The sequence below is a fragment of the Lepidochelys kempii genome, chromosome 14, assembly GCF_965140265.1.
Source record: "Lepidochelys kempii isolate rLepKem1 chromosome 14, rLepKem1.hap2, whole genome shotgun sequence".
Lineage (NCBI taxonomy): Eukaryota > Metazoa > Chordata > Testudines > Cheloniidae > Lepidochelys > Lepidochelys kempii.
The window spans coordinates 9,002,274-9,027,391 of NC_133269.1; the positions used below are offsets into that span (position 1 = coordinate 9,002,274).

Below are 25,118 nucleotides of genomic sequence, written 5' to 3' on the forward strand. Positions count from 1 at the left end.
GAGGCCTTGTCTTCTTATGTTCTGTGAAACACCTAAACACTCATCCGATGAAGTGAGCTTTAGCTCACAAAAGCTTATGCTCAAATAAATTTATTAGTCTCTAAGGTGCCACAAGTCCTCCTTTTCTTTTTGCGGATACAGACTAACACAGCTGCTACTCTGAAACCTAAACACTCTTGATGGTGGAGATAAAAATGATTGTCTCCTACACAACTCAGCCAGTCCACTGCGTTCCCAATTTGCAGCTCATCTGTTACTTTGCTTCCATACTCTCTTGACCAAAAATTGCCAGTTATGCTAAATATGCACTTGGTGACTTTGTGATGTGAACAAATATCTAGAGGGGACTCTTATTCAGAATTTGAAACTTGATCTTTAGGGGGTGAAAAGCAAGTGCACCATGCACTGTCACAAACCCTCTTGAAAAATAATCAGGTTGTGTGTGGATTTGCTCATGCAGTATCATTGGGCATCAAGAGGCTATGGGAAAGAACGTAGCCATGGACTCACCAAGGTAGATAGTGTGTTTAACAAGTGAATTTTTTTTGCAGATAAATTTAACATGGCAATTAGCTTTTGCTACAGAGACAGATGATTTTAAATTATTTGCTTTTAAAAAAATGTGTTTAGATCTATTCTTTAAAAAATCTCATTCCTGAAAAAGAGCCTCTATTTTGTGACCTCCATGGATCCAGTGATAGTGAAAAGGGCCAACTGGCATGCAGTTCTTGGTATCTGAGCTATACCTGAATCTAGGAGAGGGGAGTTTTAAGGTTATGCTTTTTAAGCAAGTATAATGGCGTGCTTGTTGTTCACCTGAGAATACCAATTTGATAGATGGGGTTATAGTTCAGGTTAAGCAAAGCTGGAAGCTTTCTTTTTCCCTACGCAGCTCCACTCCCCTTTTAAAAAGTAAACATGCTTAACTGTGAAACTCTAAAATGTTTCTTACTGTTGCTCAATTAGGAAAAGTGCAAAAGTTGAAAGCATACTGTCAAGATAAACTATCTTAAAAATTTTTGTGTAGTGGTATTACCAAAACAAGGAGCTTATAGAAAAATATCAAATTTGCCTTTCACCATTTAGGATGATTTTTGTATTTTATAGTTTGTATTGAATTTTAGGTATAATTATATGGTTACTTCAAAGGAAAAAAAGATGCAGCTCTCCATTTATGTTGGTTACTTCTTTTATTCTAGTCAGTCTGGACAGTTTATCTATACTGGTGAGTTTTATTGCTTAGCATGTTGCTATTGCATTTGGACCACTGCAGAGGAAAACTTTAAATAGTCTCCTAGTCCCGCACTGTGTTTTAATGTTGAAAAAAAAATCTAAGATTAATAGTAACTTTTGTAAAATTCTTACCATGCCAACACCATCAGAAAAACCTAAATTTTGGGCCTGGCAGCAGGGGTGCAGGAACAGGTTGTACAGTGGGGGTGCTGGGAGCCATTGAACCAAACTGTAAATCCTGTATATGATGGAAACCACTTCAAGCCAGGGGGTGCAGCGGCACCCCTACTTCTAGCACCTATGCCTGGCAGTGTCCGTCTTATAAATGAAACCTGGTCCAAACACACTACATAAGCAAAACCCATTTCATTTCATACTGCTATAGGCCTCAGTCTTGCATGATGATTTGCCTGGGTGGACTGTTGTGCCCATTCAGAGCCCATTGAAATCAACGGGCACTGTATGAGCAAAGTAGTTTGTTTACTCATGAGGATCACACTGTAGGATTGGGACCATAGTTAATATTAGTGCTTTTTGTATGTAGAAGTTTATAACTTAACTATAATAATTCTTTCCAACCTAAACTTGGCATATATGATTTTGTCCAGGGACAGCCTTTTATTTGTTTTTAGGAAAAAATATTTAGTCACAGTTATGATTATTATCCTTTACAGAAGGAGACACACGCAAGGAGCAATTGTCCAAGGTTGCTTGCACAAATGAGACTAGAACCCAGGTCTCCTGAGTCCCAGTGTAAAGCCCTAGTCACTAGATCACATTAATACTCCTTAGTTACAATTAGGATTGCTGGTGCTGGGCTTGAAATGAAACTCCTTTTCCCTTCTGCTTCCCCTCCCCTTTGCTCCACCCTAAAAATAGGTTAGGCTGTATCGGTTTTATTCACAATCTACAGTTACTTTAAAATTCATCCATATTAACACTATCAAATCATAAGAGATCAGTACAAAACTGTCTATATTTCATCTGTGCTGTAGTGGCTCTGAAAAGGAACTTCCATCCAGTCAGGTAAAGTTGACTTGAAAACAAATATTTTGTAGGTACAATTTTCCCCACACATTGGAAATGTATAGCTTAAATGTATATTACACATGCACAAAACTTAATTAAAGAACATTATTAATGTTACAGCACTCAACTTTAGGAAAATGCCAGAATTATGGTTGCCTGGGCAACCTTAATTTAGCCCCCTTGTACACATGCATTATCATACAGTATTTAATTACATAACCATATACTATTTTTTCCACAGGACCCCTGCCTCATTCAGTGCACAGGATGGATCTGCTCTGAGAATGAATCAGGGTTATGCAATGGAAGAAACTGCTGTCTCTAGGACCCCTGTGTCATTTATTGCAGAAGTTTGGGGGAAAGAACAGAAATTCCATCATATGAACATCCATATGGGTCATCAAGAGAGGTGCAACCTTTAGATCCACCACACAGACCACTGCCACTTGAGCTAACAGAGTAACTGATATCAGTAGTAGGTAGTTATCAGTGATTCACAGTCAAGCTGGAAGAGCATATCAAGTGGGGTCCCCCAGGGATCAGTTCTGTTCAGTATCTTCATCAATGATTTAGATAATGGCATAGAGAGTACACTTACAAAGTTTGTAGATGATACCAAGCTGGAAGGGGTTGCAAGTGCTTTGGAGGATAGGATTAAAAGTCAAAATGATCTGGACAAATGGGAGAAATGGTCTGAAGTAAAGAGGGTGAAATTGAATAAGGACAAATGCAAAGTACTCCAGTTAGGAAGGAACAGTCAGTTGCACACATACAAAATGGGAAATGACTGCCTAGGAAGGAGTACTGCAGAAATGGATCTGGGGGTCATAGTGGATCACAAGCTAGATATGAGTCAACAATGTAACAGTATTGCAAAAAAACCAAACATCATTCTGGGATGTATTAGCAGGAGTGTTGTGGGCAAGACACAAAAAGTAATTCTTCCACTCTACTCCGCGTTGATTAAGCCTCAACTGGAGTACTGTGTCCAGTTCTGGGCACGACATTTCAGGAAAGATGTGGACAAATTGGAGAAAGTCCAGAGAAGAGCAACAAAAATGATTAAAGGTGTAGCAAACGTGAGGGAAGGTTGGAAAAAATTGGGTTTGTTTAATCTGGAGAAGAGAAGACTGAGAGGGGACAAACCTCTGAGGATAGGACAAGTAGCAATGGGCTTAAGTTGCAGCAAGGGTAATTTAGGCTGGTTATTAGGAGAAACTTCCCAACTGTCAGGGTGTTTAAGCACTGGAATACATTTCCGAGGGAGGTTGTGGAATCTCCATCATTGGAGATTTTTAAGAGTAGATTAGATAAACACCTGTCAGGGGTGGTCTAGATAATACTTAGTCCTGCCATGAGTGCCGGAGACTGGACTAGATGACCTCTCAAGGTCCCTTCCAGTCGTACGATTCTATGACATGGACCTGCAGTAGAGGGGGATGAGACACTATGTCAGTAAGTTTCAAAGATATTTGCTGACAGCAGAGGAATAATGAGACTCAGGGAACTTGGGTTCTACTCCAGCCTCTGTAGGGGAACATGCTCTAGTAGGCACAGACTTTTCTGCCCTCTCCCCTCAAGCGTGACCCCTTCTGCCTTATCCCCTCCTACCAATCCTGTCTCTTCCCCACCCCTTGCTCCTTGTCCCAGTCTCTTCACCTTGCCTGTCCCAGTCTCTACTCCTCAGGCTTCTAATCTCAATCTTTTTGCACATCCTAGTCTCACCCCTCTGGTATACCCCTCCCAGTCTCCTCCCCACACCCACGTACAGTCTTCTTGACAAGCCATTCCAAGTTCACCAGGCCCTCAGCTCCTTGTCCTCAGTCTCCTTTCCCAAACAGTCCCCACATCCCAACTCCTTATCCAATTTGTCTTTCTCCTATCCTTGCCTCCAGTCACACCCCACATTCCCCATTTTCATGGACTCCCAGTTCCAATCTCATTCCCTGGGCTCCTTGGCCAATCTGGATATTCTTCCCGCACCCCTCCAGATCCTTGTCCCAATCTCTTTGACCAGCCCATCCAAGTTCTTCCCCTGCACCATGGCTCCCTGTCCGATCTGTTCCCACTCCCTACTTTCACCGACCCACTGGTTCTCAGTCCCAGTCTCCTTGCCCTGCTAGTTTCATTCCTGTCCCTACTGGCTCCCTGTCCCCTCCCTTTCCCTCTCCATCTCCCACTCCCAATCTCGACGCTCAACCAGACCCTGTCCCTGTAGGGGAACATGCTCTAGTAGGCAGACTTTTCTGCCCACTCCCCTCTAGCATGACCCCTTCTGCCTTATCCCCTCTTACCAATCCTGTCTCTTCCCCACCCCTTGCTCCTTGTCCCAGTCTCTTCACCTTGCCAGGTGAAGAAAATGGAAAAGTCTAGAAAACGCAGATCACCCAAATAACTGGACAGACATAGATGAACATATTAAGAAAAAGTAATGGGGACATTCTGCTGTAGAAGTTCATCTGCCCTAATTTCCCAGCCTTTGTCATTTTGTGTGATACCATTGCTGTTGTTTGTCTGTAGTTTATATTTATTTTTTCTTGTATTTTAACATGGCCTTCCTCATTATTTAGGTGACTCAGTGAGCAGTTCTTGGAATTGCCCACACAATAAATGGAAGGACATTATGAGGGAACAACATCTTTGATACAACAGGGGACAGTATAATAGAGTGGCCTATAAATAGTCAGTGGTGCCACAATAAATATTATAGAGCACTGAAATATAACACTGTGTAATTTGAAAGAAAGTGTGTTATGGTGAACTGAGAAGACAAATATATTTAAGAAAGCTAGTTCGTTTAACCCTTTCCTTGTGATCAGTGCTATAGCAGAACACCCTGAATTCTGACTGTTTCCCTTTGAAGCTTATACAGCTCAAAACCAGCAACCTCTTGTTCAGGATAAAATGAGTGTTTAGAACACTGGTATGTCCTCTCCTGTGGGCTGAGTTTTAATGCTCTCTAATAACATACATAAGGTGCAACACCTGCAGCATGTTCTAGAAGCTGGAAAACCCCAGCCTTGATCAGATGTTTTCTTCTGAAGCATTTTTTTCTGTCATCAGGCAGTGTTAGTTAAGTTGCCAAACATGCATGAAAACTAAGGTGAGACAGTATAAAGACTTAATGAAAAGAGACATATTTTTTTCAGGTTTATATTGAATAACACCAGTATGTATGGTTTGAATTGCTGATACATTTGGTAGCTCATTGTAATAATTACTGTGTTTATATTCCTTTAGAGGAATAGTAACAAGATTAGACCTGAGAACTGTGGCTTAGTGTACAGATGCGCATATGCATAATTCTGTCCTTACCCTTCCTGGCTCTAGTGTTCTTGTGAATATTTAAACAAGTTCTGTTTCCCCAGGGGGGCCTCAGTCCATTGGCTTTCCTAGGAGTTGATGATGCTCAGCACCTCTCAGAATTTGACCTAAAAAGAGGATAGAATCCTCAATGAGTGGAATTTACATATAGTTCAATACCCTGCCTGCTCCTGGGATGATGTGTATGGACATGTTTTTGTCGTGTGCATGCACGCAATTATGAAGACTCACCAGTGACTAGACACTGCAGTGACGGGGACTCTAGAAATAACTGACAGATAGTTGCTAGAATTTTTTTAAGGTCATAAAGACCACTATATTTTATTTAATTTTCTAAAGAAAGTGTAAATTTAGTAGCTTTATTTATTTTTTTGGTTAGCTTTCCTTTAAGCATCAACTTAATTACTAATGCTGCAAAATCAGTTCATTCTGTTTCACAAAATTGATTTCAGTGGCTTGGTTTTATTATGCACAGTGACTCTCAGCCTGTAGCCAGCAATGTAATTAGAGCACTAGCTGACAAAATCAGCGCCCTGAATCATAGACCACATGTGACAATTATGCTACGTGCTTCCAGTATTGTGCAGATGCTCAATTAAAAAATATATTACTTTGTCCATACCTTGTCTCCTGGAGCACAAGTTATATTTCTTTGCTGTAGTAAAAATGCTTGATTCTGCTCCCATAGAAGTCAGTGGAAATAGGCTTAGACTCTGCTTTTGCTAGAATATCTCCAAATATAAATACACAGTCTTGTTCTGCATTCCATTGAAATAGTGAGTATTGGGTGCCCAAGGAATGCAGGATTTGGTCTTTTGTTAATAGTTTATACTTTCAATAGTTTTGTGTTAGTGCTTTAAACCAGGCTGTAGCAGCGAAGTTGTGAAGATGTATTTAAACCTAGCAAAATGTCAGTGTTTGTTTTTATCCCACCAAACATTGCAAGTTGAATTTACTAACACATTTATAATCTCTTCCAAACGCTTTCTTATTTAAAAAGAAAAAAAGTGGAAATCATTTATTGGTAAGACATGGCATTGTGATTTGCTTACTAACAAGCTGTAAGCTGTTTTATTGAAGTAACAGGTAGCAATATTCAGACTGCTATTCTAGCTCACAGCTAATTCATGGCATCCAAGCTCTTTCAATAAAGCAAAAGCTTTGGGACATATTGTGGATAGATGGAATACTTTTTGGTGTTGTTTACTCGCGCTTGAGGAGTCCCTAATGATAAGCACTCCAATAATACGGCATACTTTTAAGTTACTGAACTAAAACTTTAAGGAATTAGTGGCCTGTTTTTTTTTCAAAACTGCAGCTTCCATTGACTTCAGTAGGATATGGGTGCTTAGCACTTCTGAAATATAGGCCACCTTCTTTAAACAAAGCTAAATTAATGGAGGAAACTATTCTCATAGGAATTTGATCTTCATTAAACCAGTTTTTTTTAGACAAATTTTCTCTCGTCTTAAAAGTGAAGTACTAGAAATAGGGCACTTATCTGATAACCCATACAGAGGTTTCCTAAATGATAGATAGTATCCTGTTTGATACTCGGCTGTGCACAAATACATAAACATATCAGAATTTGTAACACAACTTTATTTTGGCTTTGTTTTAATTCAAATTGGTTTCAACTCATTTCTTTGTTGGTTTGTAATTTATTTATTTATTTCCCTCAAAGAGGTAGTGAGTCTAAGTAAGAGGAGGTTTGTTATGCTAGTGGCAACAAGCACTTAAAAGACCCAGCCCTCTTCCATTATATTCTCAAGAATATTTGTTGAAGCTTAACTTGGTGAAGGCATGGAGAATACCTAGAAACTTGGGTTTCTAGTTAAAATATCAGATAACACCATCATTAGTCACCATCTTTTTAGTTTTTATTTAAAGCAACAATTTCTTGTTTAGAATCAAAAGGAGCAATATAGTTCCTTTAATATTCTAAATCTTTCATGTAATTTTACCACTGGGATGGAAATTCATGGTTAGCAAGGAGCTATCCTGCTGATCAAAATTCATAATTGATTCCACAGAGGGTGGTTTTTTGAAGGAGGACCTAAACCAAGCTTTTCATGTGTTCTGTATAATTATCTTTTCTGCTACCACTAAAGAGGTATAGCTTGGTCTGTCGTCTTGCCTTGTTAATTCTCCATCCTGCCGTATCTCTCGGACAATGTGTTGTATTACATCTCCTTGGACTATGATTGTAATGTGAAATGAGAATCTGTTTCAAGAATTTGTATTGAATTATAGCTATTTAGGCCCCAGTGTTGAAATGAGTTCTGAAGAAGTGGACCCCTATACCTGCAGCTCATCTCAGGATTGGAGCTTTAGTATTTTTTGTGATGGAGCAGTCTGTTTCTCTGGGTACCATCAGGTTAAACTTGTCTCAAGTTTAGTCTTTGTAAATACAAGTTTTTATAAGATCTCATGTTAATAAAAAAAAATTTTCACTGGGCATTTAAAAAAATTCCAGCTGAGCAGTTTTTTTTGAAAAACAAACAAACATGTCTGTTCAGTGTTTGCAACCCAGACACTGCAGCGTTTGGGTAGTGCTGAAGTACACTAATAAACACAAGTGAAACTGACTTGTCTGTTTTCATCGTCCAATGTGAAGTGCAGAATCCAAGTAAACAACATGAATAATGAAAAATTGGATTTAGACATTTACACATGTTAATTTTTCAATTATCTATTGATATTTACAAATATGCCATGAAGGAATTTAAATTATTAAATCAACTTATTTCTGTTTTATACTAAGCACCTATCAGTTTCTCCAGGTGAGTTGTTTGTGAATAAAGTAGATCTTGTGATGCAGCATTCCTGGCTTCTTTTTTACTAGCTAACTCACCAACGTCAGTAATTTGCAATGGGTCTGTCAGTTTAAAAATCTTAGCTGAAAAATACTGTGCCTTGAATAATTAAAATTAATAGGAGATTTTGAATTATTAAGAGTTGCATATGCTTATGGATTTTTAACTTGTTAATAGGTAAAACAAATAGGGCATTGGAAATAAAGGAACACTGACAAGTGCCTCAAGCCTGAAATAGTTGACTCATCTTCAGGGTTCGGCTCAAGGCTTCATGATCGCACCCTGGATATCTAAGGTGGCTGCTGCAGTGCATAAGAAGCAGCACCACATAAATACCCTTTCAATGGTTTAATATAAACAGAGAATCCTTGAGCAGCTGGAGATTATGCATGGAGAATGAAGGAAGGCTGAAGAAAAAAGCAGGGAGCAAGAGGTGATGGAACAAGGCACCTGGAGCAAGGGAGAACAAAGTTTAACAGGGGCATCATTGTTACAGGATCAGTGGGTTGAAGGGAAGAGAGATATACATGGGACCAAACTCTGCTGTCGCTTACACCTATGTAACTTAGTTGGTTTCAACCTCCTGGGTGTAAGTGAGCAGAAATTGGCCTTTGGAGTCCTGACAATAAGTTCTTCAGTACAGGAGCTTTCTGTGTCCACTTTGCAACCTTAATATTATCTTTTTCAAAATATTAGTCCCAGTTTGAGTTCTGAATTCCAGAAGTAACTGCCATCCTAGTTGTGCAATGTCCGTGCTATGTGCCAGGTTGCAGAAGACTAAGGTCCATTAAAGAACCTGGCACGTTTGCTTCTTGGAGTCTTACCTGTTTGGCGTGTTGGGGAGGAGATTAGGTAGTTGTATCCAACTGCATCCGAAGTAGATTATTTTGTGTGGCTTGACAGCCAGTGTAAAAACATCCCACACTAGTATCCGAAGAGGCTGTGCAGCCATTGGTTTCTTCTCAACACAGTCTCTCACACCTTTCTTCATTTAATCTGAAAATATGTAAAAGTTAATAGATCATACATACTTAGAATATAAGCCTGTTCTGAGTGAAGATCTGCTTCAACGCTGCTATTATTTTAGTTATTTTATTTAGTGCTTGTGAACAGGGTTAGATTGACAGCCATGCAGACTAAAGCGCCCACCTTATTCACTGAACCTTGGATGAGAGAGGGGGTATAGAAGGCACATAGCCCCTGGTTATCCCTGTCGCTGAACCAGGAAGCGATGTCAGGTTTCTACCTGACTAAAAGGGAACTGGCTGTGTGGGTGTGAGATTATTCCCTCCCCCTTCCAGTTATACTACACCCAACCGATTAAGATGAGAGTGCAGATTGCTGCTAGAATTTCATGATCTGATTAATACTTCAGAACTTTCTGGGTCATATGCTGTGCAGGTGACAGACATTAGTCTGGTTTGTGGTAGAAAGTTGTGTGAATACCTCCTTCAGTTATGGTCTCCCCTCTCTCCTTTCATCTTTAAACTCAGTAACGATCTGAAGGCTAAAAGTAAGAAGATACTTTCATGCTTCCCATTTGCAGAGTGTGCAGAAAGAACTCTTTGCACATTAACTACTTTCCATTCCTTTCCAGGTACAACTGATCGTGTAAAATAGCTGAGAGTTTAAAGAAAATATTGATTTTTGGTATACCAACAAGCAGTTTAGGTGTCTTGTTTAGTTCACAATTCATATGGCCATGACAAAGTAACACTTCAGTTCCCTGTTTCTTAAGTACTGTTTTTTAAAACAATACATACCTTCCAAACATCATTATGGTTGCAATTATAATTTGTCATGGTGAATTCTGGGAAATATTTTGTATTAGTTGTGGGAAAGTTAGAGAGACAAGGTGGGTGAGGTAATATATTTTCCTGGACCCACTTCTGGTGATAAGAGATGCAAGCTTTTGAGCCACACAAAGTCAGAAGTTATGGGAATGTTAGTGTACAGGAATTGGGTAGTATCCATTTAAATATTTTGGAAGCCCTCTCATGGGTTTCCCTGTCTTCTGTTGTGGAAGCTACCAGAACCTAACTCTGGGGGGTAGTCTCTGGGGCGGGGGGTGTTCCTCATATTCTTAACGTTGTGTAAAGAGTAGATACAACAGAAATCCGTGGACACGCTATGTTTTTTTTAAGCAATCCCTATAGGCAAAGGCTTTGCAAAATTTGCAAATGGTCTGGCTTTGTGGTGCCTTCTATAGGCTAGGCACGGCACCTGCTATATAGTGGCTGCTGCAACCCTTCCTCTTGTATAGTTGTGTTTGTGGTACTGCACCTTGTTTAAATAGTTTAGAACTAGTGGGTTATACAGGCATAACTCTTGTACTCTGAAAGCTGCAACAAGGGCAGTAGGTGTAAAACTGCAGGTGTACCAGGCCACCTACTACAATGCCTGATTTCTCCTTTGTTCAGAATCTTATAGATGAATATATTGTTCACCCATCATGACATCTAGGCATCAAGAAAAGTCCTGTGATTTATCTGGAGCTACAGTGATGCCTTCCAACTTCCCATCCGTGCCGTGATGTGGTGAAGATAACCAATTTCTCTAATTGTTTGCACTTGTATAGTAGTTTTCATTATAAGATTTCAAAACTCTAAAGCTGTGAAGCATTTTCTGGGCTGGTCCTCTTCCTCCTATCCACAGTACTGCAGCCTTAGTAGTAGAGGAACATTTCAATATATTTGAGTTCCTCTCTTGTATGTGGAGACTCCTCAGGAGTTGTGCTGCATCTCCAGGTATTGTTTCTGAGTCTAATCATTTAGATTCTTGCACACTGTGGTAAAATGGCTTTATTAGGTTTTGATCTTATTTGTTTTTCTCTTCCTGTTGGTGTTGCCTTTATCTGTACGAAGCCACAATAAAGCTGTAAGGAACTGACTCAGACCTGAAAACCCCAAGCTGCTAATGGCACCAGCTGTTCAAAAGTTAGAAGCTTTCTGTGGCAAATGATGGTGCCAGCCAGCGTAAGGGGCTGAAGCAGCTGAATATCCCCTGCTGAGAAAACATGCTGAATATCCCCAGTGTGTCTTTTGTAACCGAAATATAGGTGTAATTATTCAAACACTGCTTTTATGAATTTGTATAGTGAGTAACTCTCCCTATACTCAAAAATCCAGTGGTGATATCAGGGCTTGTCTGCATTACAGCTGCAGAGCCATAGCATAGACGCTTGCTGCAACAATGGAAGGTTTTTCCATCACTGTAGTTAATCCACCCTCTTGAGAGATGGTGGCCAGGTCAATGGAAGAACTCATAAGAACGGCCATACTGGGTCAGACCAAAGGTCCATCTAGCCCAGTATACTGTTTTCCCGACAGTGGCCAATGCCAGGTGCCCCAGGGGGAATGAACAGAACAGGTAATCATCAAGTGATCCATTCCTTGTTTCCCATTCCCAGCTTCTGGCAAACAAAGGCTAGGGACATCATCCCTGCCCATCTTGGCTAATAGCCATTAATAGACCTATTCTCCATTAATTTATGTAGTTCTTTTTGAACACTGTTATAGTCTTGGCCTTCACAACATCCTCTGGCAAGGAATTCCACAGGTTGACTGTGCATTGTGTAAAAAAATACTTCCTTTTGTTTGTTTTTAAACCTGCTGCCTATTAATTTCATTTGGTGACCCCTAGTTCTTGTGGTATGAGAAGGAGTAAATAACTCTTCCTTATTTGCTTTCTCTATACCAGTCATGATTTTATAGACCTCAGTCATATTCCCCCCTTAGTCTCTTTTCCAAGCTGAAATAAAGTCTGGATGGTAGCCAGGGAGCAGCTAAAGTGACTCTGGTGTGTCTCAGTCTGTATAAGATAGCAGTCGGGCTGGCATGCAAGGAGCTGGGCTGCCATTCTGCCTTCATTACTGTGGGGAGGTTTGTGCTAAAACGCAAATTTTGTATTGTGCCCTAATGATGGTCAGACTCTTCTTCCCCTAATCTCTGGAGAGAAAGACTTTGATAGTTGAGGTCCTTCACCCTCTCCTCTTTCCATATTCTCTCCTTTATTGAAGGTGTTGATCCATGATCAGTTCTGCAGCCTGACTGTGTTTCTCCTAGTTATTAGTAATGGCCCCTACAGGAATTTCCTGCATATGTTTATTTTTTACAGTGATGATACATACTAGATTCACTTCTTAAAAGAAGACAGGAAGTGAAAATGCTGGTTGGGGAACTAGCTGAATCTGTGAGATGATAAATGCTTGTTCAGAGAGTGAGTAGTTTAGAAGAGCAGAGTTAATCTGTGTAGAGTCTGAAGAGAGATTTGTTGCTTGAGCCATTTTATTCGTGGCCAAATTCCAACTCTATTTGTTACATTCTGCCTACCTCAATCCTACCTGCAGTTTTGGATGGCTACAATAATCTTCACTTCCTGTCTTTAACAACTGTGTTTCACCCCAGAGATAACTGCATTTTAGTAGTGGGATAAAGTAATATCTGTTTGAATACCATTTTGTTTGTGAAGTGCTTTGGGATCTTTTGGGGATAAAAGGTTCTATGTAAAGATAGAATGTTATTTCTTCCTTTTTGAAGGAAGCCATTTGTTGGGAAGGAAAAATAAAATGCACAGCCACATAAGTGGGGAATAACTGGCTAGGTGGCAATACTGCTGAAAAGGGTTTGGGGGTTCTAGTGGATCACAGATTGAATGAGTCAACAATGTGATGCAGTTGTAAAAAAGGCTAATATCATTCTGAAGTGTATTAATGGGAGTGTCGTGTGTAAGACATGGGAGATAATTGCCCCGTTCTGATAACTGGAGTAGGCAAGAGTCTGAGTTAGCAAGTGGATAAAGTGGACATACACGCAGGTTGTTTAAAATTTATAGTTCAGTGGTTGTCTCCTTAAACAAACCACCACAGGTGTCCAGTATGAGCTTATCTTTTATTAGTTAACCTGCTACATACAGTTGGGCAACATCTGGCATATGAGGATGATACGTAATTAAGTTCAATTAACTTGATGGGCACGGTTTGTTTATGTGGTTCATAGATAATTCAGAACTGGAACATTTATTTAATTTCATAGGTTCACCTGTGATGCTTTGTTTTCTTTTTTTTTAAACAGCGCAGTGCCCTGCGGATGCTGACAAAAGCTTATGCTCTAATAAATTTGTTAGTCTCTAACGTGCCACAAGTACTCCTGTTCTTTTGATGAATGATGGATCACTCAGTACAACAAAAAATGTTTGAATTTCTATTTAATTTGTTACGAACAGTTTTAAAGAATGTTTGAACAAATTAAATTGCTCATCTGTTTTTTTTTTAAAAAGACCTCTGTTGTGTTTTGATGCTTTTTAGTGCTTTAAGTATACACTAGCTTAAATGTACATTAGCTGTTTAACATTTTTAGATGTAGGAAGAATGAATACCTGACGTACAGAAGTAAGAAACTTCTTGCTTTCTTTCAGTTTGCACACCAGAGACTGCTAACTGAGAACTAGGTGCTGCCGTTCATTAATCATTGGAGGTAAAATACCTAGTGAAATGGAGTAAGATATTATATAGTATCTGTCCTATTTAAAGTACATCAGAGTGATTTCCAAAGCTGTTAGATACTAGTAGCTCTTAGTGCTATGGTAGCTATTCAGACATTATACATTCTGCAGCTAGTTACTTGAACACAGAGTCCTGGACTTTAGAATCTGTATTATCAAGATAGGGAAAGTTGCTCAGGATACTTGGATAATATATCCCAGAGTCTCTCATTTTTTATTTTTCCTTAAAGTAACGTGAGATCTTTAACTTTATACTTTAGGCTGTCCATGTCAGACAGAAAGGCCCTTGATTTAATATACCACCTGAAGGATGGGCACCCTTAATAAACAGTACATCACCTTCACCCTAGAACTGCATTACAGTTATTGCGTTTGAGCTAAAGTTTTTGGTATGGAATTAAATTCCTAAATTTCTGGCCCAGAAGAGAAAATGCTACTGTATCAGCTGTACCAATATTGGAAAGAAAGTGATATCTGGTGATTAGAGCAAGAGATTGGGAGTCAGGTCTCCTGACTTCTGCTTCTGGGCTTGCCACTGATTTATGTGACCAAGAGAAAATCACTTCACCTCTCTGTGGTTGTTTACCCGTTTGTAAAATGCATATTTAAAAACGGTTACATACCTCACAGCAGTGATAGGCTTAATTATCTTTTGTGACGTCTGTGAGGATTTCCAGATGAAAGGTACTATTACAAAGTATTATTGTGCAAATGATGATATTCAGAAAATTAACCTCCCTTAAATTTATAGGGTTGATTAAAATTCACTAGTTTTTGTTTTCAGAGTAAGTTTATTCATGAGAATAAGAACAAATGGCTTTAAATATTAACTCTTTGTTAATTATACAGTATCAAAATGGTTAAAAATACTAATGTAGCTTGCCTGATTGCATGAACATCTCTTGGAAGACATACGGCTGTGTTTTTTAAATTTTTGCTGATGAATATTGTCAGTTAGATCTCGAGCAAATCCCCTCCAAAACAAATATCACAGATTAACTCACATCTTTTATTGATTTTCCTGTTGGGGAGGAAGAATTTGACTTCATGGGAATGAGAAACAAACATAAGCGTTTCTGTTCTGTTAGTGCCATTTGTTTGCTGAATCTTTAGGCAAACCAGAAAGTTAGATCTGGTTATGCCAGACCAGAATGTCCTGAATTTATGAATGATGATGATGATCCATAGAAAGAAAATAGTTTGGAATTAAATTGCACTATAGTCCTAATGCTGCAGGAAAAGTCTGAAGCCTGAAAAAATAACACCGTAAGAGAGAGAACAACACGTACTGTAGGTTTCACATAACTTGGTGGAAAAAATGTTCAGAGTTACGGAGGGTTTCAACTGCTTCTGTAACAGTCGTTCTGTCTCCTATTTTTTTGACTTGGTGTGGGAAAGTACCTGTGTAAACAAGGATGGAGTGGTGTCTAGTGTTTGACTCCTGCATTCTATTCCTAGTTCTGCCACTGACTTGCAGTGTGATATTGAACAAATTATTTAGGGGTTTTTTTGCCTCAGTTTACCAAACAAAATAATTGGGAACCAATAACCTATTTCAAGTCCTGAAAGATCTGGCACATACCCTGACCACACATCATAAAAACCTGCCAAAAAAAATTAATTCCTTGTTGAACATTAATAAAAACCCCAACATGATTATCTGTACTGCATATTAAGCAACAATGAACAATAGAAGGGCAGGTTATTTTAAAAAGTGGAATCCTGCTGTGGGACAGGAGATATATGGGTGAGGTCTTTGATCTTTCTGTAGAAGCACCTTAGATGGCTGTCTTGCTGCTGCATAATCTTGTCCATAAAATATATACAAAAAATGTTTTGTGAAACTAACATCCTACAAACCTAATACCCATACACATATTTACATGAAATTTAAATTTTAAAAAGCAAATAAATTCCAGTGTAAGCACTTTGTTTTATTAGATTGATAGCACTGGACTATATTGTCAAAACCTAAAAGTGAAACTTACAATAAACAAAAATGAAATTGATTGGTCTTTTTACTTTTGCATTTCTTAGCTTGAAAAATGTTAAATAGTATAATAATGAAAAGCAATTAGATTTTTCACACTTTGTCTTATGGTGCTATTGCTGATGAAGGTAAGAATAGTGTGGGGAGGTAATTTTTTTTTTCTTTAATGTGATTCTCTTTCAATCTTTTTTGTGTGTGTCCAATTTATTATTGTATAGTTTTTAAAAATGCTCCTTTGACTTCACTGAAGTAGGGTAAGGCCTACATTTTCAAAAATGACTAGTGATTTTGGGTGTCCAGCTGTGACATGTTAGAGGCCAGATTTTTCAGAGGGCAGCTGCTGACCACTTTCTGAAAATGAAGTCCTTTTAAGCATCTCAAGTTGGGCACCCAAATATTGAGCCACCAAAATTGCTAGTTACTTTGCCCTCTGAAAAATCTGGCCTCTAACATGTCACCCAAAATCAATAGTCACTTTTGAAAATGTATGCCATGCCCTACTTCAGTGAAGTCAAAGGAGCATTTTTAATAACTATGCATTAGATAAAATATTGAAAATAATAAATTGGACAAAAAAAATTGACAGAGAACCACATTAAAGAAAAAAATAACCTTTCAAATCTACTTTTTAAAATTAAAAATTGATGGCTTAAAAAGACTTGCACTGCATTTGTCTGAAAAGCTGTTTTGTATAGTTATGAGAAGCAGCATGGTGGAGTGGATAGGGTAATGGACTGGAAGCCAGAAATACTGTGCTTTATTCCCCGCCTGCTCAGCCACTGATTGTGTGTGGGTGTGTGTAGTGGGGCAAGCCACTGTGCTTAAGTCTCCTTTTTTATAAAATGAGGATATGATGTATGTTCATTTTTGTAAATGCTTTGAGATCTGGTGATGAACAGCACTGTATTTAAAAATATTTTCTATTACCTTTAATATTCCGTGTTACTGGTTAAAAGCTCTGGGTCTTGATCTTGCAATGATCACATCCACATGGAACCTCTGCTACAGAGTTCAATCCACAAAACAGTGATAGCTCCAACAGACTCTGGGTGGAATCTTTAGATCAAGATGCACCCTGTCAAGCAGATAGTTTTTCTGTATTGCAAAGCCTGTTAAGATGATGATGCTAGTGCCAAAAATTCATAAAAGCACAGTATGTGGTTCAGTCCTTATTGCACCATTCTCCTCCTCCCCCCTCCCCCCGGGTATTTTCATGGTGGGTTTAGGATATCCTAATCACGTCAGAAAAAGGGTGTGTCAAAACTATGCAACACGACAAGCACTTACAGATACATGTTTTCTTCTTGAACTCCGCCCTGGGGCAAACTGGTCTGCACAGAATCAATAGCAGGCAAGGCATGGGCAGTGTATTCCCAGTCTCTAGGCAGGATATGCACATGTGCTGTTCTCGTTAATGTTTTACAGTTTAATCAAAAAAGGGTGTTCCATTTTTATTCTGATGTGTTCTGCTCAAATTTGTGCCAGAGTTTCTATTATAAATCTCTCCAGACTAACATCCATTGCACTAGGTCTTCGCTCGTGAGCAACTTAGCTTATTCTAAGTCACTTTAAAGGATGTGACTTTAAAATTAAAATGTATTCGTTTAAGATTAGATTTTATACTTGTGTATTTTATAAGTGAAGAGATCTGTTCAATCCAGAGACACCTCTGTGTATCTTCTGGTGCTGGTTCTCTTCAGATGTAGCTGAATAAAACTGGTTTCAGACTTATGGGGCCATGTGAGCCAGCCCCCCACCAGAACCACAGCACAGACCTACTCAGACATTTGCACCATGTTTACGCCAGTGCAATTCCACTGGAGTAGCTGGTGATTTACACAGTATGAGACCAAATGTTTGTTTGTACAGTATTTGAAGAGGAAACATGCTGCATAAATGCTAACTGCTATAAGTAGGAAAAGACCAAAAGACGATGAACTTAAGAATTAGGGACGCTTCTTGATTTCAAAAAAACTTGTCATAATTTTTGCAAGATGATTCAGATGCCCTGTCTTTAAAATGTAGCTCCTCTTCCTGCTGTGTTGCAGTTCATTTTATTTGTGTGGAAAGATGCTTTTAAACTGAATATTGATTATTGACATCATTTGCCTTACACACTTTCAGACCAGCATGAGAGAGGCTGCTATTAAGTGCCCCTTGTTGAACAAGTATTACAAAGTTTGGTCTATAATGCAGGGTATAAATATATTATTTAACTGGAAATGTCTTTTGTCTAAACATTAGGCCCCTTGTAGCTTTTATTATTTGACTGAGTTTGTAACTATGTTTAAGCACTGATATATTTTTCCTTCCTCTGCACCTACAGCAGTTTATCTCCGATCCCTGTTTTCAGGGCTGTTATTGATTTGTACTTTTAACTGTTTTTTGAGTTTAAATCAAGCTGTGCCTTAAATATTCATGATTGCTGTAATGCAACATGCATGCTCACTGTATTACTATATCAGTGGGTGGTACCTAGGAGTTAGTTAAGTATTACTTTATAATATACTGCTGTATAATGAGAAAAGAACTAGGGTATATTACTGCAGAATTGGTCTGTTCTGAAAAATCCATAATTTTCCAAGGAGAGAGCCACAGGTGAGCCAAAGCTTTTGAGCTTGGCAACTTCATGTTTTGTCCTTCACAAATCCTAATATGGTTAAAACTTTGAATTTATCTAGAATTATTTTTTAAAATTTCAGTCATTGGGTTATCAGTGCACATAGTTTCACCTTACCAACAATAGTAGCTTGAGATTTAAATATAGTTCTGAAACTTCCCAGACAAGGCAGATGGCAGACTGATGGGCAACACAAATACAGTTTACAAACAAGGAAGTTATTTGGGTGATAACTAAAGGCTTGTAACAAAATGTATGTGTTGAGGCTGTTGGTATATATTGGTTCTTTTTGTACCAGGTTGAGAGAGAGGCGTGATTAAATTAAGTTTCTGGTTTAGTCTGCTAGCACCTTTGACCCAACCTCATTGTTTCTGTTATCTTTTTACATAGTTTTGGGATGCCTTGTGATAGAATTACATGTATATAATAGCTAGACTCAAAGACTGTCTATGCTATGAAAATGACAACAAGTAGTAAACAGTTCTCCCGCCTATGCAAACCAGAGTTGAGAATGATTTCTCCACTGGTATCAAAAGGAATAGCAGAGTATAGTACCCCATGTAGGAGAGAATGCTTGACACTATGGGTAAAGTTAATGGTAAAACTTCCATTGAATTTAACAGGGCCAGGATTTCACCCCAAGTGTCTAACACAGCTTGTTTTTGCAGTGTTGATACATCAGGAGGGCTGAGCTCCGGGAGCAGGTATAGCCAAGAGATCTGCTGGGGTCTAAATGAGTGCTGGGATTTTAGATACTTTAGTTTATCTACTGATTGGTGCTAGCCATTCCTCAGTTTCCTATCTGGCAGTGCCATTTCCTCTGTCCTTCAGGTTTACTGGGTGCCCGTGAGTAACATTCATTCATCTCTACTATACACAGCTGCCTAGCAGGGATTTTGTAAAACAGTTTGTCTTGCAGAAAGCAGACTAATCCTTACATGCAAAACCAAAGAATCTTGACTTTTTGCAGCATGACATAATTAAAAGTAACAGATTTTAAAACAAGTTATAATGTAAATTTATGGGCTCTTCTTTTTCAGAGCTATGGAAGCACTAGTTCAGTGACTGTACCAGAAACGCTGTTGTTTGTTTCAACCCTTGATGGAAGTTTGCATGCTGTCAGCAAGAGGACAGGATCAATCAAGTGGGCTTTAAAAGAAGGTGAGTATGAGGTGTCCTCCTATCTTCTGTGGAGTAACTTCAATAACTGTATATATTTAATAACTTTACATAAAATGCTGATACACTTATTTTACCAGGACAATAATGTTCCTCTGATTATGAGTTTTTAAATACTGGCTCACAAGACCTACTTTGTACAAAATTTATCACGGTTTTGTAAAGGATGAACATAGGGGTGCAGAAGCAAAAAAAAATCTTTGAAAAAGATGTAGATACTGAACAACATATTCCTTAGCTCTGCTGTTCTCCTTCTGGACATGACTTGATATCTAACTGCAGCAGTACAGTAATCATGCTGATCTGTATATTTTCACATTTGGATTTTTTTTATATCTGATTTTTTGTTTTTTAATGTTTCAGAACATTTAGGCAGAGGTTATAGATACGATTACTGTACCAAACGTCTCAGTTCAGGCCTGCACATTAGCAATAGTAGTACAGCTTTATTTGCTTTTGGACATAATGTCCCCTTTTTAAAGTTTATTCTTCTGCACTGGGTAAGGTGATTGTGACCTTTTTTTTTTTTTTTAATGTTTGTTAATGCAAGAATTTTTTAAAAAGAAAAGGAAGACTTGTGGCACCTTAGGGTATGTCTACACTATGAAATTAGGTCGAATTTATAGAAGTTGGTTTTTTTGGAAATCATTTTTAAATAGTCGATTGTGTGTGTCCCCACACAAAATGCTCTAAGTGCATTAAGTGCATTAACTCGACGGAGTGCTTCCACAGTACCGAGGCTAGCATCGACTTCCGGAGTGTTGCACTGTGGGTAGCTATCCCACAGTTCCCGCAGTCTCCGCTGTCCATTGGAATTCTGGGTTGAGATCCCAATGCCTGATGGGGCAAAAAACATTGTCGCGGGTGGTTCTGGGTACATGTCATCAGGCTCTCCTTCCCTCCCTCCCTCTGTGAAAGCAACGGCAGACAATCGTTTCGCGCCTTTTTTCCTGAGTTACCTGTGCAGACGCCGTACCACGACAAGCATGGAGCCCACTCAGCTCGCTGTCACCGTATGTCTCCTGGGTGCTGGCAGATGCGGTACTGCATTGCTACACAGCAGCAGCAACCCATTGCCTTGTGGCAGCAGACGGTACAATAGGACTGGTAGCCGTCATCGTCATGTCCGAGGTGCTCCTGGCCGCGTCGGTCAGGAGCGCCTGGGCAGACATGGGTGCAGGGACTACATTAGGAGTGACTCGACCAGGTCACTCTCTTTAGTCCTGCAGGCAGTCCTATTGTACCATCTTATGGGGAGCAGGCAGGAAATATGGATGGCTAGCAGTCCTATTGTACCATCTTTTGCCGGGCAGGCAGGAGATGAGGATGGCTAGCAGTCCTATTGTACCACCTTCTGCCGAGCAGCCAAGAGATGTGGATGGCTTGCAGTCCTTCTGCACCGTCTGCTGCCAGCCAAAGATGTAAAAGATAGATGGAGTGGATCAAAACAAGAAATAGACCAGATTTGTTTTGTATTCATTTGCACCCCCTCCCTCCCTTCCTCCGTGAAGTCCTGCCTGAAATACGAGAGGGAGGGATAGCTTAGTGGGTTGAGCATTGGCCTGCTAAACCCAGGGTTTTGAGTTCAATCCTTGAGGGGGCCATTCTGTGTGACAGTTGTTTTTGTTTCTCCTTGATGTAAAGCCACCCCCTTTGTTGATTTTAATTCCCTGTAAGCCAACCCTGTAACCACGTCGTCAGTCGCCCCTCCCTCCATCAGAGCAACGGCAGACAATCGTTCCGTGCCTTTTTTCTGTGCAGATGCCATACCATGGCAAGCATGGAGCCCGCTCAGATCACTTTGGCAATTACGAACACATTAAACACCACACACATTATCCAGCAGTATATGCAGCACAAGAACCTGGCAAAGTGAAACCGGGCAAGTAGGTGACGTCAGCGCGGTGACGAGAGTGATGAGGACATGGATGCAGACTTCTCTCAAAGCATGGGCCCTGGCAATGCAGGCATCATGGTGCTAATGGGGCAGGTTCATGCCGTGGAACGCCGATTCTGGGCCCGGGAAACAAGCACAGACTGGTGGGACCGCATAGTGTTGCAGGTCTGGGATGATTCCCAGTGGCTGCGAAACTTTCACATGCATAAGGGCACTTTCATGGAACTTTGTGACTTGCTTTCCCCTGCCCTGAAGCGCATGAATACCAAGATGAGAGCAGCCCTCACAGTTGAGAAGCGAGTGGCAGTAGCCCTGTGGAAGCTTGCAACGCCAGACAGCTACCGGTCAGTCTGGAATCAATTTGGAGTGGGCAAATCTACTGTGGGGGCTGCTGTGATGCAAGTAGCCTACGCAATCAAAGATCTGCTGATATCAAGGGTAGTGACCCTGGGAAATGTGCAGGTCATAGGGAATCCCATTGCAACAAAGCCATCCACTAACTGTGGTGGGGCCATAGACGGAACCCATATCCCTATCTTGGCACCGGAGCACCAAGCCGGCGAGTACATAAACCGCAAGGGGTACTTTTCAATAGTGCTGCAAGCTCTGGTGGATCACAAGGAACGTTTCACCAACATCAACGTGGGATGGCTGGGAAAGGTACATGACACTCGCATCTTCAGGAACTCTGGTCTGTTTCAAAAACTGCAGGAAGGGACTTTATTCCCAGACCAGAAAATAACCGTTGGGGATGTTGAAATGCCTATAGTTATCCTTGGGGACCCAGCCTACCCCTTAATGCCATGGCTCATGAAGCCGTACACAGGCAGCCTGGACAGTAGTCAGGAGCTGTTCCACTACAGGCTGAGCAAGTGCAGAATGGTGGTAGAATGTGCATTTGGACGTTTAAAAGCGCGCTGGCGCAGTTTACTGACTCGGTTAGACCTCAGCGAAACCAATATTCCCACTGTTATTACTGCTTGCTGTGCACTCCACAATATCTGTGAGAGTAAGGGGGAGCCGTTTATGGCGGGGTGGGAGATTGAGGCAAATCGCCTGGCTGCTGGTTACGCGCAGCCCGACACCAGGGTGGTTAGAAGAGTACAGGAGGGTGCAGTACGCATCAGAGAAGCTTTGAAGACCAGTTTCATGACTGGCCAGGCTACGGTGTGAAAGTTCTGTTTGTTTCTCCTTGATGAAACCCCCTGCCCCTTGGTTCATTCTACTTCCCTGTAAGCTAAGCACCCTCCCCTCCTCCCTTCAATCACCACTTGCAGAGGCAATAAAGTCATTGTTGCTTCACATTCATGCATTCTTTATTAATTCATCACAGAAAGAGGGGGATAACTGCCAAGGGGTGGTGGAGGAGAGAAGCACTGGGGGGGGTAGTGGAGGAGGGAAGGACAAGGGGACGCAGCACTTTAAAGTTTAAAACTTTAAAACGTATTGAATGCCAGCCTTTTGTTGCTTGGGCAGTCCTCTGCGGTGGAGTTGCTGGGTGGCCGGAGGCCCCCCCACTGCGTTCTTGGGCGTCTGGGTGAGGAGGCTATGGAACTTGGGGAGGAGGGTGGTTGGTTACACAGGGGCTCTAGCGGCGGTCTGTGCTTCTGCTGCCTTTCCTGCAGCTCAACCATACGCTGGAGCACTTTAGTTTGATCCTCCAGCAGCCTCAGCATTGAATCCTGCCTCCTCTCATCATGCTGCCGCCACATTTGAGCTTCAGCCCTCTCTTCAGCCCGCCACCTCTCCTCCCGGTCATTTTGTGCTTTCCTGCACTCTGACATTGTCTGCCTCCACGCATTCGTCTCTGCTCTGTCAGTGTGGGAGGACAGCATGAGCTCAGAGAACATTTCATCACGAGTGCGTTTTTTTCACCTTCTAATCTTCACTAGCCTCTGGGAAGAAGAAGATCCTGTGATCCTTGAAACACATGCAGCTGGTGGAGGAAAAAAAAAGGGACAGTGGTATTTAAAAAGACACATTTTACAGAACAATGGGTACACTCTTTCACGGTAAACCTTGCTGTTAACATTACATACACAGCACATGTGCTTTCGTTCCAAGGTTACATTTTGCCTCCCCCCACCACGTGGCTAGCTGCTCACCCCTCCCCGTGGCTAACAGCGGGGAACATTTCTGTTCCGCCACAGGCAAACAGCCCAGCAGGAACGGGCACCTCTGAATGTCCCCTTAAGAAAAGCACCCTATTTCAACCAGGTGACCATGAATGATATCACTCTCCTGAGGATAACACAGAGAGATAAAGAATGGATGTTGTTTGAATGCCAGCAAACATACACTGCAATGCTTTGTTCTACAATGATTCCCGAGTACGTGCTACTGGCCTGGTGTGGTAAAGTGTCCTACCGTGGTGGGTGGAATAAGGCTGCCCTCTCCAGAAACCTTTTACAAGGCTCTGGGAGTACATCCAGGAGAGCCGCAAATGCCAGGGCAAATTAATCATTAAACATGCTTGCTTTTAAACCATGTGTAGTATTTTAAAAGGTACCCTCACGAGAGGTCCCTTCTCCGCCTGGCGGGTCCGGGAGGCAGCCTTGGGTGGGTTCGGGGGGTACTGGCTCCAGGTCCAGGGTGAGAAACAGTTCCTGGCTGTCGGGAAAATCGGTTTCTCTGCTTGCTTGCTGTGAGCTATCTACAACTTCATTATCATCATCTTCCTCATCCCCAAAAACTGCTTCTGTGTTGCCTCCATCTCCATTGAAGGAGTCAAACAACACGGCTGGGGTAGTGGTGGCTGAACCCCCTAAAATGGCATGCAGCTCATCATAGAAGTGGCATGTTTGGGGCTGGAGCGGCCGTTCGCCTCTCTGGTTTTCTGTTAGGCTTGCCTCAGCTCCTTAAGTTTCACGCGGCATTGCTTTGGGTCCCTGTTATGGCCTCTGTCCTTCATGCCCTGGGAGATTTTGACAAATGTTTTGGCATTTTGAAAACTGGAACGGAGTTCTGATAGCATGGATTCCTCTCTCCATACAGCAATCAGATCCCGTACCTCCCGTTTGGTCCATGCTGGAGTTCCTGTCTACCTGGCCAGTACATCTGAGTTGAGAGTGCTGTCCAGAGCGGTCACAATAGAGCACTCTGGGCTAGCTCCTGGAGGCCAATACCGTCTAATTGCGTGCACAGTACCCCAAATTCGACCTGGCAAGGCCAATTTAAGCGCTAATCCCCTTGTCGGGGGTGGAGTAAGGAAATTGATTTTTAAGAATCCTTTAAGACGAAAAAAAGGGCTTCATCGTGTGGACGGGTGCAGGGTTAAGTCGATTTAACGCTGCTAAATTCGACCTCAATTCCTGGTGTAGACCAAGGCTAAGAGACTAACAAATTTATTTGAGCATAAGCTTTCGTGAGAGTGAGCTGTAGCTCACGAAAGCTTATGCTCAAATAAATTTGTTAGTCTCTAAGGTGCCCCACAAGTCCTCCTTTTCTTTTTGCGGATACAGACTAACATGGCTGCTACTCTGAAACCTGTCATTATGCAAGGATTTTTTGGTACCTTTGTCCCTTCCA

The 25,118-nt window shown here is 40.9% G+C and overlaps 1 protein-coding gene across 3 annotated transcripts in view; it reads left to right on the forward strand.

Moving 5' to 3' along the window:
* ERN1 (endoplasmic reticulum to nucleus signaling 1) overlaps positions 1 to 25,118 on the forward strand; it is a 62,927-nt gene that overhangs the window by 1,517 nt on the left and 36,292 nt on the right. For all 3 annotated transcript variants that reach the window (XM_073311949.1, XM_073311951.1, XM_073311950.1), the window contains exon 2: positions 19,555 to 19,675. In XM_073311949.1, coding sequence (XP_073168050.1) covers positions 19,555 to 19,675 — 121 coding nt within the window. The remainder of the gene's footprint in view (positions 1 to 19,554; positions 19,676 to 25,118) is intronic.